Below are 26,406 nucleotides of genomic sequence, written 5' to 3' on the forward strand. Positions count from 1 at the left end.
ACCCGACGTACGTATGGATCAGATGACGGGCAGGCGGGAAAAAAACAACATATCCGCACCCAGTTTATGTGCGAATGTAAAACCGGACGGTGAAGGAGGAAATATGTCACAGCGAGAAATCTAATGACGGACAGCATGTACCGGTGAAGAAAAATTGTCCACCATTCATCTCTGCGCTCGTTCGGCCATAGCAGGCTTTAATCACCGTAACCGGCGATTGCCGGTCGGACCGTACGAGATCATCAGTTTTGATCAAGCCAGTTCCTCGACGATGATCGGCGAGTTTGGCGTGTTTGTAGTGTGGTTATAATTTACGTATTTTTTTTTCTTTCTCTGCCTTTGCTGTTTGTCGTATTTTCTACATCATTCCATTCCGATTCTCATCCACAGTAATCGAAGAAGTTTCTCCAACGCGGCCACTCCTCTATCGGGTGTGCTAGCGTGTGCCGCGTAATCAATCGCTCTCAATGACTTTATTTCGAGTCCGTCTATCGACCGACCCATCCAATCAACTACCCGGTTGGTGCAGTCAAGGAGCACTGCGAGGTTGGCACTGCGAGGAGAAAACAGATTTTTGTTATTCTCCTGGCCGCTCATAAATATTTATCGCTAAACATGAATCGGGTCGAACATCTCATCGTCGTTTGATAGGTTTGACATGTCGCGATCGCGCGAAACGTTGCGATCGGTGCGACATTGTATCGGGTGTTGGTGTTTGTTCGTATGATAATACTAATCCCGATGCCTGTGTTGCCTGCCCGAGCTGGACAATTTATCTTAATTATAGGAAATGTATCGGGTTTAGCTTATATTGCTAGAAGATGCCGCGTTGCCGCACTGCACCATTAACCGATCCGGTTTCAGTTATTCGCTGTCATGCTGACATCGCAAACGTAGAAAGTGGAGCGATCGTTCAGGAACAAGCGCTCTAGATCGGCCTATTCTCGGGGTTTTAGTACGCGGTTCGTCCAGCTGTGAAGAGTGACTTTTTGAATCAACGTCTATCGGTGAGGTGACGATGGTTTTTTTCCCTCCCTGGGAGCCTTAGCACTTACCACAAAACAGCGCGAGCTCCCATAGATTTTGAATGTAGAAAGACCGGTTCCAGATAGCCTGGGACTGGTTTCGTTGGTCCGCAGGTTTACGTGAGCGATGTACAAAACGACCCGTCCCGGCTTTAGATTTCGGTGTGTCCCAGAGAGAGAGAGATAAATCTTAAATTCAAAACTACAAAATCGTCCATCAAGCTAAATCGCCTATTTTATGCGGGTACGCATGCGCGGCAATATTATTCAAGGTAAATACAGCTAAGCTGTGTCCTTCGAACGCTGGAATTCATCGTGTTGAAGGATGGTTTGTTAAGCCTTCGGTTCCGCTGATTGATGCTGAATCATAAACAATCGTGTCTAGTGCATTCTGTGCCTCAACAATTAGCCTCTTCTCGCAACGCTGCACCTGAGCTGTCCGTTTAAGAATGCAAAAGATTGATATGTGCAGGCCGTGCCGAGAATCGGGAGATGACAGTAGGTTGGCGAATGTTAATTGTCGGTTAAATACGGTTTCCTGTCGGCTCTGGTGGGTTTTAAGAGCGTTGATTAGATGCAAAACGATGTGACCTACACCGCTTGTTGTTGTGGGGGGCGGCCCTTATTGGGTTTAAGAACTCACTCTCAACTAGTACACGGGAATTGTTGAGATATTGTTTTCTCATCGAAAGGAAATGTTGTTGGGTGTAGAGAAAAATCCTTGGTAAAAGTGTGATTTATAGCACTTGATTTCAGAACGATGATGAGAATCCCTTCACCGACCAAACAGTATTCATGCCGTTAAAGTGCCCAAGAAACTGACCTTCCTTGTGGCACACAATATCTACGCATCCAGCAGGAAGGTTACGACAAAAGAGTTTAATGAATAGTTTTGTAGTGGTTTTTGGACTTTTTTTTCTGCTCGTACTACAACTCCCCTTTGGGTTTGGGGTTCACATTCCGAATATCTCTGCGGCGAAGGTTACCCGTATTGACCGGGGCGCAATGATTTACATCGACAGCACGCGTTTGCGCCCGGTTCGAGGTGTTGGGTAATGCTGCCGGTCATTAAAGCCAGTCGGATATGAGGGTCACGTTGGCACCTTAGCGTACATTCCATTCTTAAAGACCTCGGACCTCCGCCAGACATGAAGTCGCCGGCAGTGTGTCGATGTTGTTGTTGTTTTTTTCGATGTTGACGCAGCAAAAAGGACGATGCGAGCGTGCTGCAATCGTAATCATCTTGCAAACATCGAAAGATGCCAATGTACCTGTTTCGCCGTTGAAGCCCTGTGTGTAGGTTAATGATATACCCTTTACAAAGAGATGGTACACTCCTGCGGTTGGAACGGTGTCGCAGCCTGCACAATGCATCCCATGAGAGTTAAAGGCATCCCAACATCCCCGTCACCTGTATCGAAGGTTAATTGCTGATTGAAATCAGCTGCTGTCGAACGCGGGTCAAAAGACTAAGCAGGTGATGTTTTGGAGGCTAACAAAACAACGGAGAGAAAAACATATATTTCTTCACGCAACCATGTTCAATAAAATGCTTAGACCTTCTTGGTTACCATTGTTGGTGCTCCGGCTAAGTCACACAGTAATCGTCAAATTTTTGACAGCATCCCATGGTACGCACGGGGAAGGCGGGAGGACTCCAATTGGAATTAATGTCGTAAAATAAACGTCGAAAACGAAAGCAATGCCACTCGCACTCATTCTCATGAAAATCAAAACATGCAGCCTGGTGGAAGAAATATATGACGCAGAACAGGTAGAGTGGAAATAAATACGCTAGCACGTTAAATAATCAAACTGACGCGGTCACATCAATCAATCAAGTAAACACAATTGAAGAAGGGAATGTGCGTGCGTTGCAGCTCCACTTGGAATCAGTTTTTTTTCGGACAGAACAATATTAGATCGGTGTATTTCACAGCGTCATCGGCAGAGCGGTAGGTCTTTTGGAAATAGAGGAAACTGAATCGACTTTGACTCTTCCGCTCTGTAAGGCGTGCTCATGAAGCACCTTCGTCCAAGAACTTAGAGGCACCAATTAATCCATCATAAAGCTCAGCGGTGTACTATTGTGCTGTATTGAATTTGTTTATTTTTTCTATTGTTCCGCCATCATTTTTTTTTGCTGTCCCAGTGGCCCCTCGTAGAAGCTTGGATCAGGTTATGATGAGGTGTTGCTGTTGATGTTTTGAATATTCGCTTTTTTTTTCGGGGTGAGATACTTCAAGCCGCTTCTCAGGCTATTTTCTTGTATCCGCAGTAATCTTAAGCGTCGCTTAATGGGAAGGAAACGTCTTGCGTATCGTCGTGTTCTCTTGGGATCCAAAACCGGCCAAACCGGACCTTTGCGGGTGTTTTGGTAACCTCCGTAATAAATTATTCATACAAACGTTTCGCATCCCTTCCCCTTTTGGTGCGGTCCCCATCCATTAGAACGTTCCGCGGGATTCGGTTTGCAAATGAAGGCACCTTTCGAGTCACCCGGCGTGTTTAGCAACGCGCGCGATCTTGCGCGGTAAGTTCCTTTTATTGGACGACAGGTTGATCTTTTGTCTTTCAGCATCATCTGAAACCCGCTCGCTTGATATGCGCGGTCTGACAGTTTTGCGCAGTAAGCATGTCGAGCCAGACACGGTGTCTCCGCGGTACTTTTCGACGTTAGATGGTAAGTGTTCTGTGGGACTCGCAGCGCATACGAAGGTCTGGATTAGTGCGTTCGGGACGGTGTCGCCATGGTGGCTACCTCTTTGCACCGACAGAGGCCGGATTTGCCGATGATGAATTTTGTACACCGAACACCGCATGTCAAAGTGACGCGGAATAGAAGGCTTAAGATGGATTGCGCTGTGGGAAGAATTGATCCCGATTTTAGCGATGCGTCATTCGCGAGCCTCTCATTGGTGGATTCAGGTTTTGTGTGCCGAAGTAGGAAGTAGGTTTTGCCCACGAGTTGTTGTTAGCTTTTGTTTTACTTGTTTTCAATCTGGAGGAGAAACCTACGGCATATAAACCTCAGTAACTAATTACTGATTCGAATCACTGCTACAGGTTAGATCAATCTAGGCATGTTACATCACCTCCCCCATCGATCATCGAGTGCTGATTAGGGTATGGTGGAGGCACTTTAGACCGGCTGAGAGATATTTCCATCGTTTGGGCTGGTGACAAAATGTCTCGTTCGAGTTCAGGCTCTCCACTTCAGAGACCTCTGTTCGTCGTCAGTTGATGCTGATCGATAGTCGCGAGTGGAGTGGATGGTGTCCCGGTTCCTGATGCTTGATTGGTGAATAATTGCATCGCTTATTGGCTGATTGTATGCGGCATGAGATGCTTGATTAAAAGCCACATTAAACCCCCTCTTTGGTGAAGTCGTTTAACTACAAAAAACCCACCCTCCAACAGTTCCATAAGGTGCACGTAGCGCGTATGGGTAAAGTGTATGCACTCAGCTTGACGGGCATGGAATGTGGCACGTTGGAATAGTGAGTGGTCAGAATGTACCCAACAAGAGCGACAAGTGATGTGTGGCAGGTGCTCCAGTACTGGTCCTTTTTTGCCATCCTCACCACATCGGGACGAACGTGACCGTGCTGCTACGTTTAGTGTGGTAATTTATTGCGCTAGAACCTGACATGGTTGGAGATTCTGCAGCAGCCAGGAGTGTAGTTAATGTTCGCGATTTAATCACAGTACTGTGCCGGCAGGGCTTGAAGTAAACTACGGTTCGACTATAGTGAAACCTGTTACCCTTGTCGCTGCTTCGGTGGAGGGAGGCCACCCGTGTATGGGTATTTTTCTTTGCATTTCGAGGTGAGATATAATTTGTTGACAAGCGATCTAATGTTCAGAGTTTAGCATACGCGAAGATAGTAGGTTTGCGGTTGGTTGTAATAGGAACACCCAATTATCACATGAAACGGGTAGAAATCTCATGAAACGAGGGTGAGCCAATGTCCATTTAGTTGTTTAGTGCGAAATCTGATATGAAACGATTGGCTGGATACACCTTCTTGCGGAGAAATGGTGAAAAATGAATGAATTGAACAGTGGAAAACAGAGGCACGTATGCTGTGAGACTCGGTCGTGTAGACCACAACCTGCAGGTGTTGAACCTCGATATGTTCATGCATGATGAATGATAGCTGAAAGCGGAAAAAAATTATAAAAAAACCAGAAAGCCTCTATAAATCGCAAGACTAATCAGCAACATTGGATGAGACCCAGAATTGGTGGTTCTCAGCATCTCCGCCGGTTCGTTTGCGCATATGAATTAGTTTGCATATTTTATCGAGACTACTATTTATGGTCATAATCGGTGTGCCGGAACCGATAGAATGGCATGAAAGATTACATGATATTTTGGACATTGTTAAACTTCTTCGATGGTGTATGGGGGGTGGTTGAAGATTTATGTCAGCTCAATTTAATTCTGAATGGAAATGCGTATTTTACAGTTTCAGAAGCTTCGTTCTTCCGTGTTTCTTTGTAGGATCCGTGGATTTGTCTTAGCATTTACACAAGTTACTAAAACGATAAAATCGTGAGTACATGACGCACTGCACACAGAGATCAAGGCAATGTGCATAAACTAATCAGTACACCTAATCCTCCCTTCTTTTTCTATTAAATCTTGGTGTGTGTAAACGTTAGCGTTAGGAGTTTCTTTCATAAACACACTTTTTTTAAAGTCTCCTCGGGGCAGCTTGCAGCTGCGCTTTAGACGAGGCGGGTTGATCGGTTTCCGATGAGATAAGTGGCATGATCGAAGGCGTACGAAGGTGCAGATTTATACACAATCGCCTTCGGACGCTACAACCCACACAAGTGTCCCGTGCAAGAGCTAGTCGCGTAACGGCGTAGTCGCGCCACATAGTCTGGAGAAGTTCTTGGTGTGTGCTTCGGGAGCGACGGGTCTAATGCACCAGCTAACTTCTAAGAGTTGCCGTTCTGTTTTTGTTGTTGTTGATCGCTTGGACTTCTAAAAGACATCCACCCCCACCGATTTTGCAGTGAGTTGGTGTAACGTGTGCGTTTCACACTGAGCAATCCATCCACCCAAGTGCATGTGGAGTTTTAATTTGCGCGCACTTCAACGATTGTTGGTATATCTACAAGTGGGAGAGGAGTTGGGCGACGCTAGTAGCCTGTGCGACTATAGCGTGTGTTTACTTACCCTCGCGTCAGTACGCGTTTGACAGTTGACAATGGAAGTGATCGTATTGGAAGTGAGTGTGTTGTTCTAAGCGTTAAGAAAACCATTCTCGGTGTTGAGAGAAATCGCATGACACGTCCTCAGTGATATCTTTTCGAGTGAGGTTGAAAATAAACGCAAGATATCTAGAGTGGTTTTCTGTAGATACGCAGCCGTTGACCTTCTACAATTTCGTGATCGTACCGTGATCGGCCTTAGTGTGAGTGCGTATGTGTATAAATCGTAGAGTTCGTTACTCGAGGTGATTGATAACCGTTTTATCCTAGGGGCAAGGTTGCATCTCACTCTCCTTCCCGGATAATGGTTGAAGAACGCGGTGTAAACTTGAGTGTGACAGTGAAGTGACCCTAGCGTAACACTTGCTACACTTTGGCGCTGCTTCTGCTCTGTAAGTTGGGCCACAACTCGCCTCGAGTGTCAATAGAATAATTTGAACGATAAGCGAAAATCGTGCCCCGGGTTCATGGGACGCCACCGGATAACTTCAGAACAATGTCGTGTGGCGGCGTGTTGCGTTAATGTGCGGCTAATTTAATTGAGTTTACAAACTTCAAGCGACCACGCTTGTTGCGAAGGAATGCGTACCACACAGGAAAGAAGGTTTAAGTAGGAAGATGTAATGCCGACGGAAAGTACCAAAAGCAAAGGGACACCGATTTGCGCACATTCGCTTTTTTTTTGGTTTTTGCGTTGGGAGAGATTTCAGTTTGTCACGAATACGAAAACTGGAACCTCATTTACGGAACAATGCGCGTATCGGATTGATGAACCGATCGAGATCACGCCGGTACGGAAGTGGTGAAAATTAGAACAATTGTCACGATGCACGATTGACTGTGCAGCTTCTCGCGAAATTGCGGTCACCGAAAAAAATTTCCATCGTCCCAGTTGGCTAGTCAATTCAATTACGGTGACTTCTTCATTTCCGACCGTCACACAAATGTACGCGGTGAGCCGCAACAACAAAAAAAAAAACCGCTCATTCGCGGCAGACATCTTGGCGGTTGTGTGGGACACGTTTTTCCGCACATTAGACATGCTCCAGTTTGTGCAATTAATTTTTGTTTTTCGATCGTTTTTCTTGGCCAGTTTTTTTTGATGAAGCGATTTCTCACGATGGACACCTTCAGTCGTGAGTGCGGATTATCGTCTCTTTCCGCTCCAGTGCCATCAGGCGCTCGGGGGTGGAACCACACCAAAGTGGTCAATTTGTAAAAAGGCGATCAGCACATTGGCTGTGGATAGCGATCGAAACCATTCGCGGTTACTGGTGCTTGTGATTGACATCATTAAGTGAATATGACAGCAGAGTGGCCGGGCTCGGGGTGTTATTATTTGTTGAGGTTGGTGGACGTCTATGTGGAATGAGATTTTAATGAGTCAATCAATATTTCATATTCATCCACACCAAGTGGCGGAACGGTGCAAAATCCTCTTCGGCGGTGCTCAAAATTGGTACGGTTTGTTTCGCGTTTGACATTTGCAGTACGTTCTGCTTCACGGAACGTCGTAAAATGTAGCGGAATGCGAATCATTCATCGGAACGTTCTAATCCTGGTGCGTGTGTACGCGTTTAATATATAATTCCGTCCGTCGTACATGTCGACCCAGACACGAGCTGGTACGGTTTGAGTAGGAAGCATTTTATTGGGTGCCTAGAAGCTATTATGCCTAATGTCTTTTTGTAAAGCTTCTTCGTACGGTAAGCATCTTTCAACCGATGCTAAGAAGAACAATCTTTTTTTTTACGATTATATTCATAATTTTATAGCACCCATAAACTCGTGGAATGTTCCACACAAGCCTTTTTATTCTGGTTCCGGCTTCTTAATCATTTGCGACAGACAGGTTAAAATGAGATTTTGCTTTTATTGTGCTGGTACACGTTTTTAATACGTCCAGTGACATTCGCGATGCGATGAAATGTTAATGAGACAAAATCGTTATATTTGCACATTATCTGTTATAATTTAAGCGAAAGATAATCCGATTTAACGTTTTGTGCACAGTAACTGAATATTAAAAACATGATTTATTTTGCTTTCGGTGATTGTTTTTTGTTTACACTGGTGTAAATATGAAAGCATAAATCTTCAAATAAAATCTTCTTCCACACCATATTGTGGTAATTCTATCTCTTGCAGACTACTTGCTCAAAACAATCCCACAGCAGCCAGCAGGATCAGAATGATTGATCAGCTTAGCGCGTGCGAGACATATGCGCAACCCTCCTAAAACACAACAATAATAATAATCATCATGACGAACATCTTCACCCCAAAAACGACCCAGAGCACTGTCTCCGTTCGCTCTCAGCAGCGGAAAAAAAAGATTCATCCTTGCACCCCTGCAGCCTTCCGGAAATGATGCGTTCTGTCTCTTTGTTTTTCCTTCATTCCGCGTCCCCACCATTCCTTCAAAATGGTTGCATTTTCGGATGCACGATTGATGCACGGCTTAAGTGTACGCACGCGACAAACGTATCGTGTTACGGGCACTGTGCGCACATTTATTTATTTACGATACAACACGGAGTGCATTCCGTATGGCGAATGCACAGACGATCAGATAATCATTCATCTTGTCCCGAAATGTCCCTTTGGTAACACTGACGGCTGCTGCTGGCGTTACATTTCGTGCTGTTTTTGTTTCTCTTCATAGTTTATGTTTTGCTTCTCGTCTCTTAAAACTAAGAATAGAATAGAAGGAAACAAATGGTGATAAAAACACGAAAAACGAGAAAACTTTAGAATAATAATTTTTGCGCAATCGTTTGCGTCTTGTGATCTTTCTTATCGTGTTCCGTTTTCTGTTGTGTACGTCACGTCATCATTCCCTCAGGGCCATCTTCATCTTGATGCATTTTGTATGCACCGCGTAGCAGCAGCTGGTGACAATAAAGTTAGCTGCTCATTTTAAATGGCGTAATGCTAACCGAGCCATGGTGTCTTGGTGCCTTCGGGACACTCAAATCATATTGGCATATGTTCATGTGTTTGCAGACACACACAGAGACTATGTTTAAATGCATGGCACGTGCCCATCGTTTGCAGCATGGATTGGTCGTGTCGGGGGAAAATTGTTGATGCAGCTTTTACATGCAAAAGGCAAACTCTGGAAAAAAACGATAACCTGGATCCTGCCGTGGTCTCTCCATGGCACACCTGCCCTGTATATTCAACCGGTGTGGTTTTGCCCAATTTCTTATTTCGGGTTCCGTTAAGCTTACAACCGTGTCCAGGTGATTGAGTTTAACGCACAGTATGAGAAGGAAACCCCGTGGAAAAAAAAGGAAGAACGGTCTTATCTGTCTGACTTGAAATTATGTGTCTTTTTTTGTTGCTGTTGTAAGAGTAAATTTAGATTAAACAAAATCGCTCCAAATGCTACGAAGATGGCCAGTAGTAACTGGAGCATAGACCCTTTCCATGCTGATGTTTTCATTTTCGTCCTTTCTTTCTTTTCTCTCCCCTTTCGTTCCGTTTTTTGTTTAGGTTCCAGACGTCTAAATCGGTCGAGGTTTGCCAGTCATAACACTGGCCCGTGAGTGTGTGTGCCGACTTGGGACGGAGAGAAAAAAAAACAAAACAATTGTGAGAGGTAAGTTAAGATGCTGACGATGTGTTTAACTGGTGGCGGGCGCGGGTGTATAAATTCTACATTACTAAATCTAAACCGAAACACCGCCCCAGCCCCAGATTGCATGCTGTGTGTGTTTTACCAATCGAAAACCCGAGTGACCTAATTTGTTGTGCTATACGGCCCGTTTCCGGGTTAAGTGAGCAGTGAATGGTAGGTGTTGGCAAAGGAGCAGAGGGAGCCGAGAAAGGGATCTAAATTTTCATAGCAAACGTCTCTCCCGTCGTCCGCTTGGTCTTCCCCCCCTTTTGCCCAATTGAATAAAGTGGAAATATGATTTAATTTTCACGTGCGGGATTTTCGTTTTGTTTTTCACCGCTACCGATCGAGATTTTCCACATTGTACACTTTTTGGGGTGTATTTTTTTTGACTGCTTCTAACCTTTCGCTGCTCTCTAAAGCCACCCCTCGGTGTAAAATCACCTTCGCGTGGTGAAGTGCCAGATATTCTGTCTGCAATTAGCAGATTATTACGGTTAATCGTGATGGAAATGGATGATCATGAACAAACGATCGTGAAGATGATGATGAAGGTGTGCTGTTGCGAAACACAGCGCATATTGTGTGGGCCGCCAGCATGGTGAATGGCACCCGCGCAAAAAAAAACACAAGTAGCGCATCGGAACATATTTTTTTTGCTTTTTAATTTTCAATTTTTGGAGCTTGTTCAGATGGGTAATGATGAAGAATTTCGATCTAGCAAAGGGTATTTGCTTTTGCTGAGGAAAGGAAAGAATGATGCATGCCTCGTGTTTGGTATTGATCTATTAAAACAAATCCGCTAGATCACTGGGTCATTGATAGAGGGCAGGTGTAGCTTTGAATGGTGGAATGTTATTTTGTTAGCGGGTTGAAATGGTTTATTTACCGTTTCGGATTGAATAAGTGATAGTTCGTTGAAATAGGGGATGAAATTGGTGCATGATACACCGTAACTATAATTGTAGTATTGAATAAATTACATCAGTCAAACTTTCATAGAGGAGTTATTCCAAACGAAAAATAAATTTTTAATTAAATTGTTTAACAAACATAAAAAAATTGATGCTTTTTTATGCATTTTTCTTACAAATGCCGGAAACTACTAGCAAAAAAAAAAAACTCTCACAAACAAACAAAAGTGTTTGTCAACCTTCAAAACATGTCGATGTCGATGACCATAACGCACAAAAATGCTTTTGAAGTTTATTGTTAAAATTTGGACAAAACCCACCCCGCCCGCATTGAAAGTACCAACATTGGAATGTTTAACCACCCTTCCGACCGTTTCATGCAACCGCTAATTGCATTCGCTCCATTCGCACTTGCCCGCAAATCCCTAACCTAAACGGAGCGTAATTGTTATTTGCCTTTTTGTTTGGCCTGGCTTTGCGTTTAGTACATGGGGAGGTATAATGAATGGGTGAGGCCGTGGTTTTGTTGCATGCAAAACAAAAGGACAATCGTGGGCTTTTCGCGGGTTTTGTATTTTTCGCGCCCCTGCCCTCGTTCCTTCGTGTCTCACGTGTCATCCCCCGCGCAGGGGATGGTTTAGTTTTTGTTGTTTGTATTGTTGGGGGAAAAAATGAATGTCACCTTCAGTGGGGTAGATAATTGGTGTTAGATGACAGCCCAAAAACAACCCGCGTTTGGCGTGATTTGCTGTACGTTGGTGGACGCTTGGTGGAATAAAATGCATATCCGTTTAACCTTTTTTTTATAAAAATGACAGAAAATAGTCTTTTGTTGCAGAAATAAAAAAAAACCTCACAAACCCAAGCTGGACGATTTGTATATTATAAACATTTTTTATTAATTAAAAGTTTGGAAATCAAAGACCCAAAAAAAACCTTATGCAATATAAATACAATAAATTATTGCACAATCGCATAGTAAAATTCAAAATCTCAGCCTACAGCCATCTCGTAAAACGAAGGTAACGTCAAAAAAAACGCATGTCATAAAACCCAATAGACGGCCAAGTCGCTAATTTGCAGCACCGAACGCTTTGGCGTTGAGGCTTAGGGGTGGGTTTCGCACAGCCAATAATCTCACCTCAACCATCCTCGGTATGGTAATCTAAATCTCAAAACACACGGCATAGCTCCACCGTTATGGTGATGTGACATTGTCACCATGCCCCGACCATTGTGTTGCGTTACGGTGACATTGAAACGTCGCGTGCAATATTTCAAAATGCTTTGGTGCAAATTTTGCAGCAAAAATCACACAACAGTCGTAGCAGAGTGTTCATAAAAGAGGGCATAGAAAAAAATGCTTTAGAAAAGGTAGGAAAAAAATAGTAATATAGAGCGTGATCGTACTGCGATTGTTCGGAACTCCGTTGTTCTAATGTCGCTAAATACAGTTTAAAAGCGTGTTGCTTTTATTTATTTGTTCCATCTTTCTTTTCCTACTGTTATACAAATTGGAGCAAAATGTATGCCGCTACATGTAACGGAATGTTGCGTGCAGTTTTGTTCCGTTTGTTTATTTGGAACTCCCCTTCCCCCCCCCGGGGAGCGAAGCCATGTTTTGCGCTTACGATCGGCAAGGGTAGGGCTTTGGTTTTATTTAGTTGTTTGCTATTTCTCTATTATTTAATTATGGAAACACAAGTCCCACACCCAGTTTGTCGCGTATGCAACGCACGCATATCGCACCCCACCCCGACTGTTGCTTTGGGGCGGCTGAAGGGTTTTATGTAAATATGGTTAGATCACACAGCGGCCGTTGGTTTGTATGACACCTGCACCGACAGCACCACCGCGTGACGGTGTACTTTGTGATGGGCGATATTGTTTCAATGGACGATAGGTTTGCGATAGGGGTTTGGTGTGTAGGTAGCCTCGATCGATCATTGATCACTTCGGTTGGGGATTGAATGAAGTGAGGGATAGAGAGAGAAAAAACGAGAAAGAGAAAACGTGAATGAAGGAACCGAAAATAACCCTAAACCTGAGGATTTTATTCGATGTAAATCACCTGTCGACAATCGGCCGGGGCGTCAGTCGTCGGAGCATCATCATTTTAATGCATGATCGTACCCCTTTTTCCCCCCTAAAAAGGGGGTAAAAGTTGGAGGGTGCAATGGGTGGCAGATGTAAATAAATAATGCGCCTCGGTTTGTTTACCTCGCTGTGCGTTTCGATTCGGAATCGATTCTTCATGCATACGGCAATTTTATTTTTCTTCTTGCTTTAGGCTGATCTTTTGCCTAGCCTTAACCTGGTAAGCAACTGTGAGATATAAACGAAAAAAAAAAATACAAAATGCCTGACAAACTTCAGGAGGTACATTTGTATCGTACGCAACATACATCTTACATTGGTGTGTGTTGATTTAACATTTCTTTTGCTCGTCAACCCCTTTTGCCGAGGCTCCGTCTTGTTCCCGGTTGACATTTATCGGCGACGTGCCTTGGATCGTAAATCGGATAATTTTACACGCGTAACCACACAGAGCACTGCTACGCTGCGTCAATAATTACCCTTGCACCTGAGCCGCGAAATGGCCACATTTTCACATGACGATGTGTGTAAGGTTTTAATTTAATCGCGTAACACCGGTGCCGTGTTGTCGATTTGTTTTTAAACCTTTTTGGTAGACAACAAAAGCGTGGGGTTGGGGAAAACTTTGTGGATAAACAATAGAACCGACAACATCCGACAGCAGAACGGACGCTTCAAAGCTTATGCAGAGTTGTCTAATTTGCGTATAATCATGCTCGTGAGATTCACGCGTGAAGATGTCAAATGAGTATTTATTATCTGCCCAACAAATGGGAAAATGGGATGCGTGCGCGTACCCTGGGAGGAGGGGGTCACCCGTGAAGTGTTTATTGGCTACCGCTAAACAAAAAGAAAAAATAAATACACTTAATAAATAGCTCTTTTCCCTTCCACCCTTAATATGCACAATGGATGCACCACACCGTGTTTATGCGGGAAGCACATCAGTTGCACGGTTGCACGATCTTCCACGAGGTGCATTGTGTTTGTCTGGTGGGAAAGGAAAGAAATTCAAAAAAGTGTGTTTATTCATGTTTTGACGCACCGGTAACGATCCGGACCTTTCCGTTTGAATCGGGTTTTCCTATTAGCTTTTCGAAATTGTATGGAAATAAGCGGGTTGTTTGGTTTTATTGTTGACATTATGTGTATTTGTCCAGCCATTTCAATGGGGACGATGGGAACAGATAATTAGGTTATTAATTAGTCTATCTTTTGTTTTGTGTTGGGGTAGGTAAATTTTTAATGCTTCAATCTACGCAACAGTAGTGCGCCTAAATGTATGCAAAATGTAATGCAAATTCCCTTTTCTTCTTTAAAGCTGTGGAGCTTGTTGAGCTAAACATTAATTTATGAAATATAATTAAAAAAAAACTTTTTATTCTATTTTTATTGAACTAAAATATTAAATTTGTGATGAAATAGTCCCGCATATTCCACCCGAGCAAAAAGCAACCGGATGAGTGGAAAATGGATCATGAACGAATACTTGATTGAATGCCAACTGTGTCAGTTCGGTCGTCTCATGCGTACATCTTTGCTACGATCGATCGGAAGCTGGATTTTCTGTTATTTTCCCCCACAGCCGAACCGAACCGGGTGGTCTACCCAGACACACGCGCGCGCGGTGAGAGCTCCGAGAGCTTAATTCGGTAAAGGTTACCAGACGGCGTGTGATCACCGTTTCTGCTGCATCGTGCGCTGCTGTTGAGGATGGTGGTGGCCTATGAACTATTTTTGGACACACAAATTCGGTCGTGTTTGGTCGTGGGATTTTTTTTTTGTTTTGTTTTGCTCCTTCATTCCCGGTCCCACAACCCATGCACAATTTGTACTTTGTCTGGTGCATTCCGTTATCGACCAAGCGTCACTCAGCTCTTCCGCGGCCAGTTTCCTCGGTGGAAAAACGTTTTTTGACACATATTTTTGTGAGCACCGTTTCTTCCGCTCTTTTTTGCATTTTCATTGCCTTTACATTCGATGGCCCCATTATGGTGGCAGAATGTTTAAACCGATGACGGGTTTTTCTGATGGTTCCGGTTTAGTTTTGATTCCTGTACGTGGTTTAGTCCGCTCCATGTAGTCCCGACTGCATGTTTCGGTTGGTGGTAAAGAATATTTTAACTTCCAAACAAAAATCCGTGCCATTAGGGCAATGCGGTTGTGGAATTCAATCAGCACCGGCACGAATGAAGAACAAAAAAGGGCGGAACGCTTCAAAACGCTACGGCCTAAAATTGGAAGTGATCCGTTTTTCAACACGTTTCCCCCCTCCAAATCATCATCATCATCATCATAAATCAGGGTAGACGATGTTGGCTGTCGATGGTAGAATATGAGGAGGTCATAATTTAAATTCTTTTAGAAGTGGTTTTGTAGCAGTTTAAGAAAAAATTGTTTGCGGCAAGAAAGAACGAACGAAGCGCTCCATTCAAATGTGCCTTTCCTGCTGGGTTGAACGCAGCGTTACGGGGCGGTTCTCTTACAGGTGGCATACTAAATTGGGCATTAAACGGCAATAAAATATAATAAGTCATTTAAAGGAACTTACGATACAGGGAATGGAATATTATTTTTGTTTCGTTTATAGAAAAACAAGATGAGAGATTGGAAGATGCGAAAGGAAAACGAGATCGTGTTCGTTCCCTATCGTAATAAAAATCATTAGTTATCAAACTAGTATTGAATAATTAAAAACAGCACGAAACGAACTGTTTTGAGATATTGAGATAGAGGGAAAAAAACTTTCGATTGCATGTTACCGTGACATTGAACCGGTACACGAACAGTTTTTAAAACCACCGAATTATGCACTATGCAAACATTTACATCACAATCGCTTAGCCCTTCGTCCAAAAAAACGGTTCATTGTGCCTGATGGGAAGGATAAAAGAAAGCACTCGGTACACGCCGTTGCAAACAAACGCTAACGATATTATTCGTTACCGGTTGTACAAATTATCGCATGCTGAAAAAGGGCTCGATTAAACGGTGCTGATATGTTTGTTTTGTTTCTTTTTTTTTCGTTTGATTTTCGTTGCACTTTTCGGCACAGTATAACGGTGAAAGTAATGCTGAAGAAGGGGGGCCTGCAGTGAAGGGAGCACCCTCCTTGTGAGTGAAAGATGGGAACGTCACGAAGATGTTTTATTCGTTAGCAAATCTACTCCGTTACCATAGCGTTACCAGGCGCTTGTAACTTGCCTTGAGACGTGTTTATAAGCTGACGTTTTGTAAGAAACAATAATGCGGCCGTTTGTAGCTGCGTCCGTGCACACACTGGGACTGAGTGGTGGAGCCCCCCGGTGGGAAGAAATTTTTCTTCTGTTGTGTATCTTCTCCGACACACCGTCTCACTTGTAACGTTATTTTATTATTAGAGTTACGCAGCTCATTAATACGCGCGGCTAGCACGGTGGCTTGTAAAAACTTGCCCGGCCGTAAAACGTGCTTTGTGGCCTCCACCAACCTTCATGTCGTTTGTAAATGAGTAATGTGGATGCTTGTGTCGAAGGGATTTTTCTTTTACGCCGAACGGCGGTGCGCCAATCTTTCGCGTATGCATCGCGACGGGGTCAATATGGTGTGGTTTAGTGAACCGTGAATGAATTAAAAAGAAGGTAGAGAGAGAAAAAACACCTACTGAAGCTACTCATTAAATGTGGCCAGTACTTAAACGATTGTAAAGCGAAAGCAGGGAAGCCGCACTTGCATGCAGCTAAGAAGATGTTTCTTCGAGGAAAAGGTAACGATTTAAAATGCGTTTGCTGTGTTGTTGCCCGTTAAAAAAATGGGGGTTCGTTGTTGCATCAGGGGTTTTTTGGTATATTTTATTTTCGGCATTCGTTTCGGCTGGTTAATAATAAAAAAATGATAATGATCATCATCCCCTATCGAGAGGTAGTAGTACCCGTCTCTAAAACGCAAATAACAAGCAACGGGAACTGACGGCATGACTTTTACGGTCTTGCCTAAAGGTTGCAAGGGTTTATTATAGTGCAAACTGGTTTTTTCGTTTTTATTTAGGTTCAGAAAAAAATTATTCGTGAATGAAAGTATTGTGTTTAACACCATCAAAATCATCCATTGCAGATCGTATCTCATCTTTAATAATTCATGACGAAAATGTCTTTAATATTTTTTTAAAATTAATTGAATGATATTGCCAATGGAATTCTAACATTTGGATCAAACATGGCGATCGCCCAAGGTTAACAATTGTTCCCTAATATTAATTTGCCAACCGATACGCACGTTTCAAGCCTATCAGCACAATTGCACACATGTCTTGCAATAAATTGAGTGCAATGAATGTATGTACTACGCAGAACAATCGAACCACCCCATAGTCACGCCAGTGCGTCCAAGTGCGCCACCGGTCTGTCATAACATACAGGGAACATAAATTTAAATTACGCATTTATTCCGCATTCGCCCCATTTTTTTTTTTGCATGCGAATTGATTGCATGTGAGTATAGAAACTGCAGCATGATGTGTCATCCATCGTTCGGTGCTTAGTTTAAATATTACGCACCACCACCACGAAGGAAGGGTCAGCCTGTCAAGTGTGTGGCCAGAGGGATTTTGCTAACGCAAGAAAAGGGTTCGTCCCTTTTTATGTGAGCGTTTCGTACCGCATTAGCATATTGTTTTATTGTAATAATGCAACAAAAAAACAGTTTGTTTGGTATCACTCTTCTGCGCGAGACAAGCGAGAATGAGGAAGATGGATGATACTTTATATGTTGTCCACCCTTTTGGAAAGGAAACACCCCTTCGGTTGCACACACATAAAACTGGGAAATGCATTCGATGGGGAAAAAAGGTACAATTTTCCCACATGCAAATATATACCCATGACCCCTATAAGAAGAAATGACGTAGTTTTCTAACCCCGCAACGTGTAATCCGGGATTGTAACGAATGCTAATATCGAATTTAACATTCTAATTAAAATGCACCCTTCTTGTACGTGTTTGGAAAGGGTTTGATTGAAGTCGAGGGAAAACTAAAGATGCTATAGAAGGGAAATATATCCCTCCGTAAGCTAATGAAGTACGATCGTGTGTACTAATGGAAGGAAAGGTTTTTTTTGTTATTGTGAATGTTTCGTAGCAGATTAACCTTTTCCCTGATGAAGAAGTTGTTGTCAGCAACATGTCGCATTACACGGGAAAGGTGTTTTAAGGGTTGTCTTCTAATGCGCCTTACCCTTACCTAGAAGGATCAATCGAAAAGAGTACCGTTGGTGTCCTCCATATATAGTGTTAGCCTTCGTTACCGGAACCGTTTGACATAATGTTTAATTATTTATTTAGAAGACGTAGTTACTAGTGATGTCTAATCCGAAGTGGAATCGTGGATCCACTCCGACCACGTGTATGAGAAATTGATTCCGGCTCTGGCTAAAAATCAAAATTGACTCCGGCGAGTCTGGTCGAGTCCGAGTTCGATCGAATCCGGATGAGTCCGAATGAGTCCGGATGGGTCCGATCGTGACCGATCGAGTCCGTCAAAGGAGTGAAAATGGAAAATGCGAACGAAGAAAGTGAGGATAATTACTAGTGATGGGTAAATTATAAATTTGACAGGAGTCGAATCCAGCTGCCGGTGGAGTCGGACCGATCCAACTCCGGCAAACCTTCAGAAAATTCGGATATTTCCGATTTGTTCTAGTTTGTCAATGTCTCTTCAATTTCTACTCTTTGTGCGTCTCCACGATACAATGTAAACGTTGCGCATTTAAATTCTAACTCTCTGTTTAGTTTTAAGTGGAATATCGGATATCCACACATTACCCGCAGACACACTTGGGCATTTGCTCAAAGTCAGTCAACGCCTAAGTGGAACCACTTAAGGGTTTACAGTATGAGGTTAAGGATGACGGTCGCAGGCTTTGCTTTCCAGAGAAATGACACGACCATTTTTACAGCATGCTTCAATCGTGAAAGCCTTCGCTTATGCACTTTTATGCTCGGATGTACTATCGAATTGTACAGTACCGTACAGGAATCTTTGTTTCACGGCCAAACATACCACTCGACACGTGACAATTCCGATCCCATCGGTTTAGGCTTTCTGTTGTTTTTATGTCCTCTCTCTCCTTTTCCTTCCATTTTTCAAGTGCAAACGATAGCTTCACCGAGCATTTGTTTCCACATGCATCGACCAAACGGCAGGGAATGACATCGTAACACCATTCTCCGTTTGCCGAAAAGGGTTGTACAAAAGAAAATGCCGAAGAATCGAAGAAACCGTAGGAAAGTTCTGGCTTGATACAAACCGCAATCCCGGCCAATAGAGGTCGTACTTTGTGTGCAAATGTCAACCCTTTTCCACCCGCTCGCGGCGGGTACTGTCGCGCCAGGTTTAGTGGTTTTGTGCAAAGGTCAGACGAAGCGTGATTTGTTATCGATTAAATGAATAATATTACCCGTGGGGTGGAAAACACGAAAAGCTTGGTCAGGTGGGTTGAGTACTGTTTGCGCATTTTATTTCTCCAAAAACGTTTAGTGCCTTGGTGTTTCTTTCTCCGCAACTTTGGATGGAAGCATGTCCGTACTTTGGTACACGTGACATCGGAACCAGAAAAAAGAAAAAAAAAACACCTATCGGACGTCCCTCTCCAGGGTTCCAGTTTGGAAAGACATTGCTGACCCACTTCGCAGCACACACATATACCCGATTGTGGCGGCCCACATTTTACCCAACACTTTGCCGCCGGAAGAAAGAAGGTACAACCCTACATAGTTTATGCTGATGAGAGTGGCCAGACGGGTTTTTTTTGCTGTTCCTGTGTGTGCTTCTCCACACTGCAAAATCGATGCAGTTTCATCTTTCCAGCAGGTACCGATTCGAACCAATCGGTAATTAATGCTCACTGGTGGCTATTCGTGGCGGGTTGTCCATGCGGATGTATGTAACGCACGGTTTGGAGGATTTGAAAAGAAGTCTTAAGCACTAATTTTAGTAGCGCTTTCTTCCGCAGAAGTTCCGCAAGTGACTTTTCCCTGGGCGTAGCACGGTGTGTAGCCCACTTTCATACCTTGGTAGGTATGGAGAAGGTTAAAAACTGAGAGTATCTAATGATATGCTCATATGAATGGTTTTTTATTACGTGGAACCGTCTTCTTGCGGAAGTAGGATTTGAGGTTAGTCTTTTTTTTGGGGAGGAAACAAAGGAAGTAATGATCGTGGCATCATTCATTTCCATAATAGATCTATCCGAAAAATGATGTATTTGAAGATCGGTGTAATCGTGCATAAGGTGATCTGTTTTTTTTTCGCTTGAAGAACCTTTTGATTCAAGCATGTGCTTTTGCTCTTTCATTGTCCCTTTTTTCGAATCCAGCTCCTGCTGGACTACCTACAATTGGAGCCGAAGGTTTATGGTTGATTGTAGTTTACGATCAACGATCGTAAGCATTACTTGCTGCAGCATTCCATCGACTAATCGGCTTACTGTCAGCCGACGACGGTGGTGACTGATGAAGGAGAGTACTCCTTTTAGCCAATAGACATTCCGTTGTTTTGCTTGTTTGTCTGCAACCATGTAAGGACAAAACGAGATACCATGCCGATATTTCAGAAAACACACCTTTGGCCAATGTTAGGCAGCTAAGATGTATATTTGTCATGAACGCGAACTCTGTGTTACGCCTGATTGGTATCACATTCAAATAATACAAAAGGTGGACCTGCCCCGACCCGGTGAGTTTCTGTGCAACTCGCCCCTACTCTTGTTCGACTTGTGAGCTATGGAACCAGCGTCCATTCCTTCGTACGACTTCGAGTGAATTATTTTACCATTGGGAAGACAAATCAGTGTATGGCTCGGGGCGACATGCTTCTGTAGAGTCACTGTTTAGCAACGATTTAATAGGCCTGATTGACTTCCTTAAATCACACCCAACAACGGATCAACAAAGCTGACAACAAACAAATGGCAAATAGAGTCACATTCCAGCACACAGATAAATTGCAACAAACAAAAAAACTTCACAAACAAATGCGATTTACTACTTAGGGCTGCAAGTTGGCAGCATAACTCAGCTGACAGGTTAACGCCACCTTCTAATTGGAGTGTTTTGTGTTCTTTCTGTTTATTTTAGGATACGGCGCCCAGAATCGTAAAGGAATGGAGGTATTCAGACGGTAACGTTTGCTCTGGATATTAGCTAATGATCGTGACTTCCCCACTTAACTGTGTCCCACCACCAGGGGGAAGACTGGCATTCACAGTAGCATAACGGACAGTGTTTTACCCTTGAAGCCCAAGATCTAAGCCTGAGAAATGAGTTCAGGCTCGTACAGCGAAGGAACTACAGACTAACCGCAAAAAACGGCAGTTCAGAAGGTGCAAACCCGATCTCTACCGAGGTGAGAAGACGTGGGTTTGGGATAGAGAAGAATTAGCCGATCGATTGTACCTCGCCACAATCTAAACGGAGCTCGAAGCGGCACAAGTGCCTACTTTAGGTTAGATGTCTGATCCGATAAATAGCAGCAAGTGCAGTGAACGTGAGGAACCACACAGAAATAGCAGCAGAAGGATGGCGCAACGGAGAGAACAGTTGCTGATGCACCTGACGAGAAGCGTTCTAGCGACCGTCCTCATCATCAGTCAGTACGTCGAGCGAGTTGACAGTTGGGTGCCAGATGTCCAGAGCAAGCTACGCATCCCATACGGTAAGTTCGCTAGGCTATAGATGCAGCGAGCCTGCATGTCAATGCATTACATATTCGGTAACAGTATCAACGGTGCTGGAGGGGGTTACACAGCGTGACAAATGAAGCGACTAAACTGACGTGTTGAGTTGGTCGAAGATGGGATGTGAAGAACCCTAGAATATAAAGGTGCACCAAAGACAAACGGACGCTTGTTTGGTTTCCAATAATTTTAATTAATTGGCGTCAAAGGGAATTAAGCGTACGATAGCTTGCTTTGACTTCCCTTCCCAAAAATAGTATCGAATGACAGCTAGAGACCGGTCGAGGTAAAAGGGAACTGTAGTTTAAAGCTAAGGCAACACCATAAGAAACCAAGACTCCGGTAATGCCGGTGGCGTAGGATGATGGTATTGATGGTTTTAGGTGGGTAGCGTTGTACGTCGTCGAATCCACTAGGGTTCTAGTTTTACGATGATGATTGGACTGAAATGTTCGAATTCTCATCGTAGTTAATTTTTGTACGCCAAGAGTCTATCTCGTCCCCATTTTAGGAAGTACTTATTAGAATGTTTTAATTTTATGGGAAATTGGGGTGCGTTTTTATGTCTTTCGGGAACGATTACTTTGAGATCGTCACTTTCTCGAATAGGTTTTTTTAAATGTTGGATGAGAACGCGCTCGGAACATTCCGGGCAGAGTTGTACGGCATTCAACCGGAACTAGTGTTAGTAGATCTGTTTTTTTTATTATTTTCATTGTGTGTGAATCGTGTTGTGATGTAAATGTCGATAGAGTGGCAATTTGTGTTTAGGGTCTAATTTCACTTACGTGACAATTTCCAATCACACGCCACCGATACGGCGCTACGGCTAGGGCGATAGTTTTTTTATTTATCCCTTATAGTTGCCCCGTTTGATACAATCAAAACCGGGTGAGCTTGCGTGTTGCGTTGTTTTAAAGGTCTCGAAGCCTCGGCGATCTTGTACCATGACCGTGCGCATATTTGTTCGGGCGTGGTTGTGGAGGGAAGGCGCTGGTAATGCAATTTTCGGTTAACCGTTATTTGTCCATGTTAATGACCCTTCCACCCTTGAGCGCGCTTCCCTTCTAACCACAGTCTAACCATGTGTGGTTTGGTGCGATCCATAATTTATGCTCACATTGAATGTCATCGGAGTGCGAGAGTTTTTATGATGTCAACATTCAGGCGTCGGTCAGGCTCTCGGCTTTGCATCGATCCTATCGTGTCCGTCAGTGGTCAGTCAGTCCGAGTTTGTGTCACGTCAAATACTTCGCTTTCTATTGTTTACCACAGCGCGAAAAAAAACAGTTCCAACATTAACTACCAACAAACGCGAGGAAAAGATTTGTAAATATTTATTCCGTGTTTTGGGGGGGGTGGAAGCTTTTTGGTGAAGCCACGTTTTAAAATGTCGAATTCAAACGGTGACCCGGACGAAGGAGAAAACGACTCCTCCACTGTGGTATTGCTTGTCGATACAGGCTTGTGTGGATCATTTTCTCCCGTCGGAAGGCGGTGAAGACTATTCGACTTTTGGGAATGCGTTTGAATTTTAATTAGTTTCGGACAGTTTCGGGGTGTTGATCCATTATGGGAACAAAAAAATAACAATCTGTCAAAACATCAATACAAAGTAGGAGAAAGATCTACGAACCGAAAAATTCATCTTGCCTGGTTGGTTTTTAGGAGGTTAATGGCTACAGTTAGGCAACGTGTCTCCTAGCGTCTTTGCTTGCGTGTATGTTGCGCATATTTTGACACTGATCGCAACCGACGCAGCTTGAGGAGAGGTGTGCGCACACGTACGGAAGGGACCAAAATAATACATGAAAACCACAAGAGCGCACACAGCAAAACCCCTTTCGGTGTACTTCGAATTGGCTTGGTGTGGATTTTTTTTTGTTTTCGCGCGCGCCACCCCGGTCCATTTGTTTATGCGCGCGCGAAGTGGCGGCGGTAGTGTTTGGTTCTCGCGCACTTATGCTGAAACGCAAGTGGTATAAGGTTTCTAAGAGCTGCGATTTAGTACGCACGTTACTCTATTGGTCCGTGGTGGTGCGGTGAGTATTTTGGGTGAGGAAAACAACATCACATCGTGTCACGCACGGACGTAGGGAGTCGTAAATCGGGCGTAGACCATGGTGGCGGCAGATGGCAGGTTTAGTGTGTATGTATCTCAAACACTTGACTCAATCCTTCAACCCGCCTGCAGGCAATCTGTCTGTGCTCTTGGGTTGTGCAATCTGGGAACTACCGCCTGTGTTCTATTGGCTACAATGGCACAATCGGTCATCGGGGCTGAAGCGACATTTGTGCCACAGAGAGACAGATCGGGCAGACGGGGGAAGATTTGTGGCAAAAGTCTCCATTCATACACACACTCACACGTGCTGTTTGTATGTTTGCAAGCGCCATGATGAAGTCAGATTCGTGAGATCCACAAACACGGGTGCTACAGTGTCCATTATAATGTGGTGAACGGATTGAAGGAGTCATGTGTACATGGCGCACACGTTGTGTGTCAGCTTTCTTTCATAATACCCATTAAACTTTTGTTGTTTTTGGAAGAATTGACCATAGCCAGAAGAAGTCGAACTTAAGGTCCTACTATATGAAGTGTTGTTTTTTTTCGGGGGCATTTGAACGAAGTGTACGCCACTTTTGGCACGACCCGGGAAGATCAACCACATCGATTGTGCTAGCGATCGATTCGATGGTATGCCATTCGGAGTGTTTATCTATTTGCTCTAACCCGTATGGAAAGCCCTCCAATGTTGACACATCCACTCGGTTAGGTCATTGTGACAGGTGCGAAAGGTAAAGAGCCCGGAAAGTCTGGTGGGCTAACGCATTTCGCATCCGCACACAATCGACACAATCCTTCAACAAAGATAAGGTGTGATATATCGCAACAGGAAATCAGCACTTTATTTTGATTTCTACGTCGACCGGAGTCCGAAGCAACCATGGGGAATATGGTGTGTTGCAATGTTTGGTATCACACATGAAGCTAATTGTTGACTGTTGGATTCTCGGATGAGCGGAATCAGATAAGATTCGTCTTCCATTCATTAAGCTATCTGACCTTAAACACGAAAAGAACACGTGTGGAAGTATGATCCAACAGGTGAATGATGATAACAAAAAACAAAAAATAGACAACACATCCCACAAGTTACCATGGCCCAGAAGGAATGATATATTCCACTATGGAGCTATTCATCATCATTCCCAGTTCCCCGGGTGTGATGCAATTTTATTGCTCTATTCTTACGCGTTCGTCTGTGTTCTGATTCCGATGTGAATGCAACCAAGACTTGACGGTTTTTACGGAATCGTGATGACCTCATTAGCAACTCCATGACGTGAGAGCAGTTGTTTAGGGAAGTTATGCGGTCTAGGATTTACACCGTACAAGAACTCCCCTAGAGGCCGCTGGACGTGACCGATGTAGGGGATGGTGATGGTGATGATAATGGACCTACAGAAAGAGAATGGTGTACGGGACATCATACGGGAACTTTTGAGGATTCGAGCCCCACCGGTAAACCGTGATGCTGAGAAATGATTAGTCCGCTTTCTGGATCACTCACTATTGAAGGTAACTGTGGAGAACTGGAAAGGGGGTCACATGGTAGACATGATGCAGTCACGGTGTTCTTCAGCTACCACCTTCAGCAAAGACATAGACGAGCCCCTTTCACATACGGCGCTTGGATCTCCAAAGCGCGGAAAAAAAGCATTGAGAAATTCTCAAGCGTTTGCCTTTCTACTTTCACCCCAAAAAGCTAGACTCTCCCATGGTACGATCGCTGTTGAGTGCCGTAAAATTTGATTCGACTTAAGCGTCTGGTCGTACAACGAATCGTACCATTCTTTCCCAATACGATCAAACGTGATTCCTCGGTTGGGTGAGAAAGAAAGATTGGGATAGAAAGGAAAATCAAACAACATGTAGATGGGACAAGCGGGAACACTCCACTCATGGTGCACTGCGGATTGTCGTCATCCCGACCGGTTCCTAATGTAATTCCACCAACGAACTGTGTGTGTGTGTACGCGATTGACTGTCATATCTCATCTTCCAACGAATGTTCGCCCAAAGATCTATAGGCGCTTCTTCTGCACCTCAACCGCGCGGGTCAACATCTTTGGTTTGTTTGTTAAATGTCAGCGCGGTGGTTGTGATCGGTCGGGACAGGTCTCCTATCTTTTACGTTTTGGCTACGACAGTCTTTGCCTATCGCTTGTTTGGTAAATCGATTCATTCGTACGGCAAACATGCCACCAGCTTTGCAGGTTGTATCAGTTTTTCTTTTTACCGTTTTGTACCGTGTCGCCGTATATTTCTTTTGGCACGCAACCTGAAAACCCGATGGCCATAAGAAGTGATTTTGAATACTAATCACTGAGCCCTCCTCGCCAGAAAACCCCTTGGGTACGTCTGTCGCCTGCTTGGTGTAGACTTGGTATAACTTTGTGGTTTTGGCTTTACGCATTCGCCATTAGAAAAACCTGATTCGATGAATATTAATATTTCGTCTATCTATTTATTTCGGTTTTTTGGCGGCAAGCATTTGATTTCTGCTGTCTTCAACCTAGTGCCATCCAAGCACGTCCGATTGAATGACTAACAGAAAGCCGAAAGAAAAGAGAACGAGGACAAAAACTCGTAAAGCTCATCTTAATATTCTTCGATAAATCGCTGCAGCACTCGTAACTTAGCCTTTTTTAGTGCTTTAAATTAGTGACACTTGAACTATAGGCCGATAGTCGATGGTTTTGCCGAAAACTTGACACCGAAACGCATTGTGTGGCGGTAATAATTT

At 43.8% G+C, this 26,406-nt stretch overlaps 1 protein-coding gene across 6 annotated transcripts in view; it reads left to right on the plus strand.

Moving 5' to 3' along the window:
• The window catches only part of LOC125770351 (semaphorin-1A), a 90,131-nt gene that overhangs the window by 56,708 nt on the left and 7,017 nt on the right, over positions 1–26,406 (plus strand). For 2 of the 6 annotated variants that reach the window (XM_049439816.1, XM_049439819.1), the window contains exons 2-3: positions 9,750–9,855; positions 20,997–21,573. In XM_049439816.1, the coding sequence (XP_049295773.1) occupies positions 21,369–21,573 (205 nt within the window). In that variant the 5' untranslated portion in view covers positions 9,750–9,855; positions 20,997–21,368. The other 4 variants (XM_049439818.1, XM_049439820.1, XM_049439817.1 and 1 more) reach the window with 4 other exon arrangements.

This window comes from Anopheles funestus, chromosome 3RL (genome assembly GCF_943734845.2).
Source record: "Anopheles funestus chromosome 3RL, idAnoFuneDA-416_04, whole genome shotgun sequence".
Classification (NCBI taxonomy): Eukaryota; Metazoa; Arthropoda; class Insecta; order Diptera; family Culicidae; genus Anopheles; species Anopheles funestus.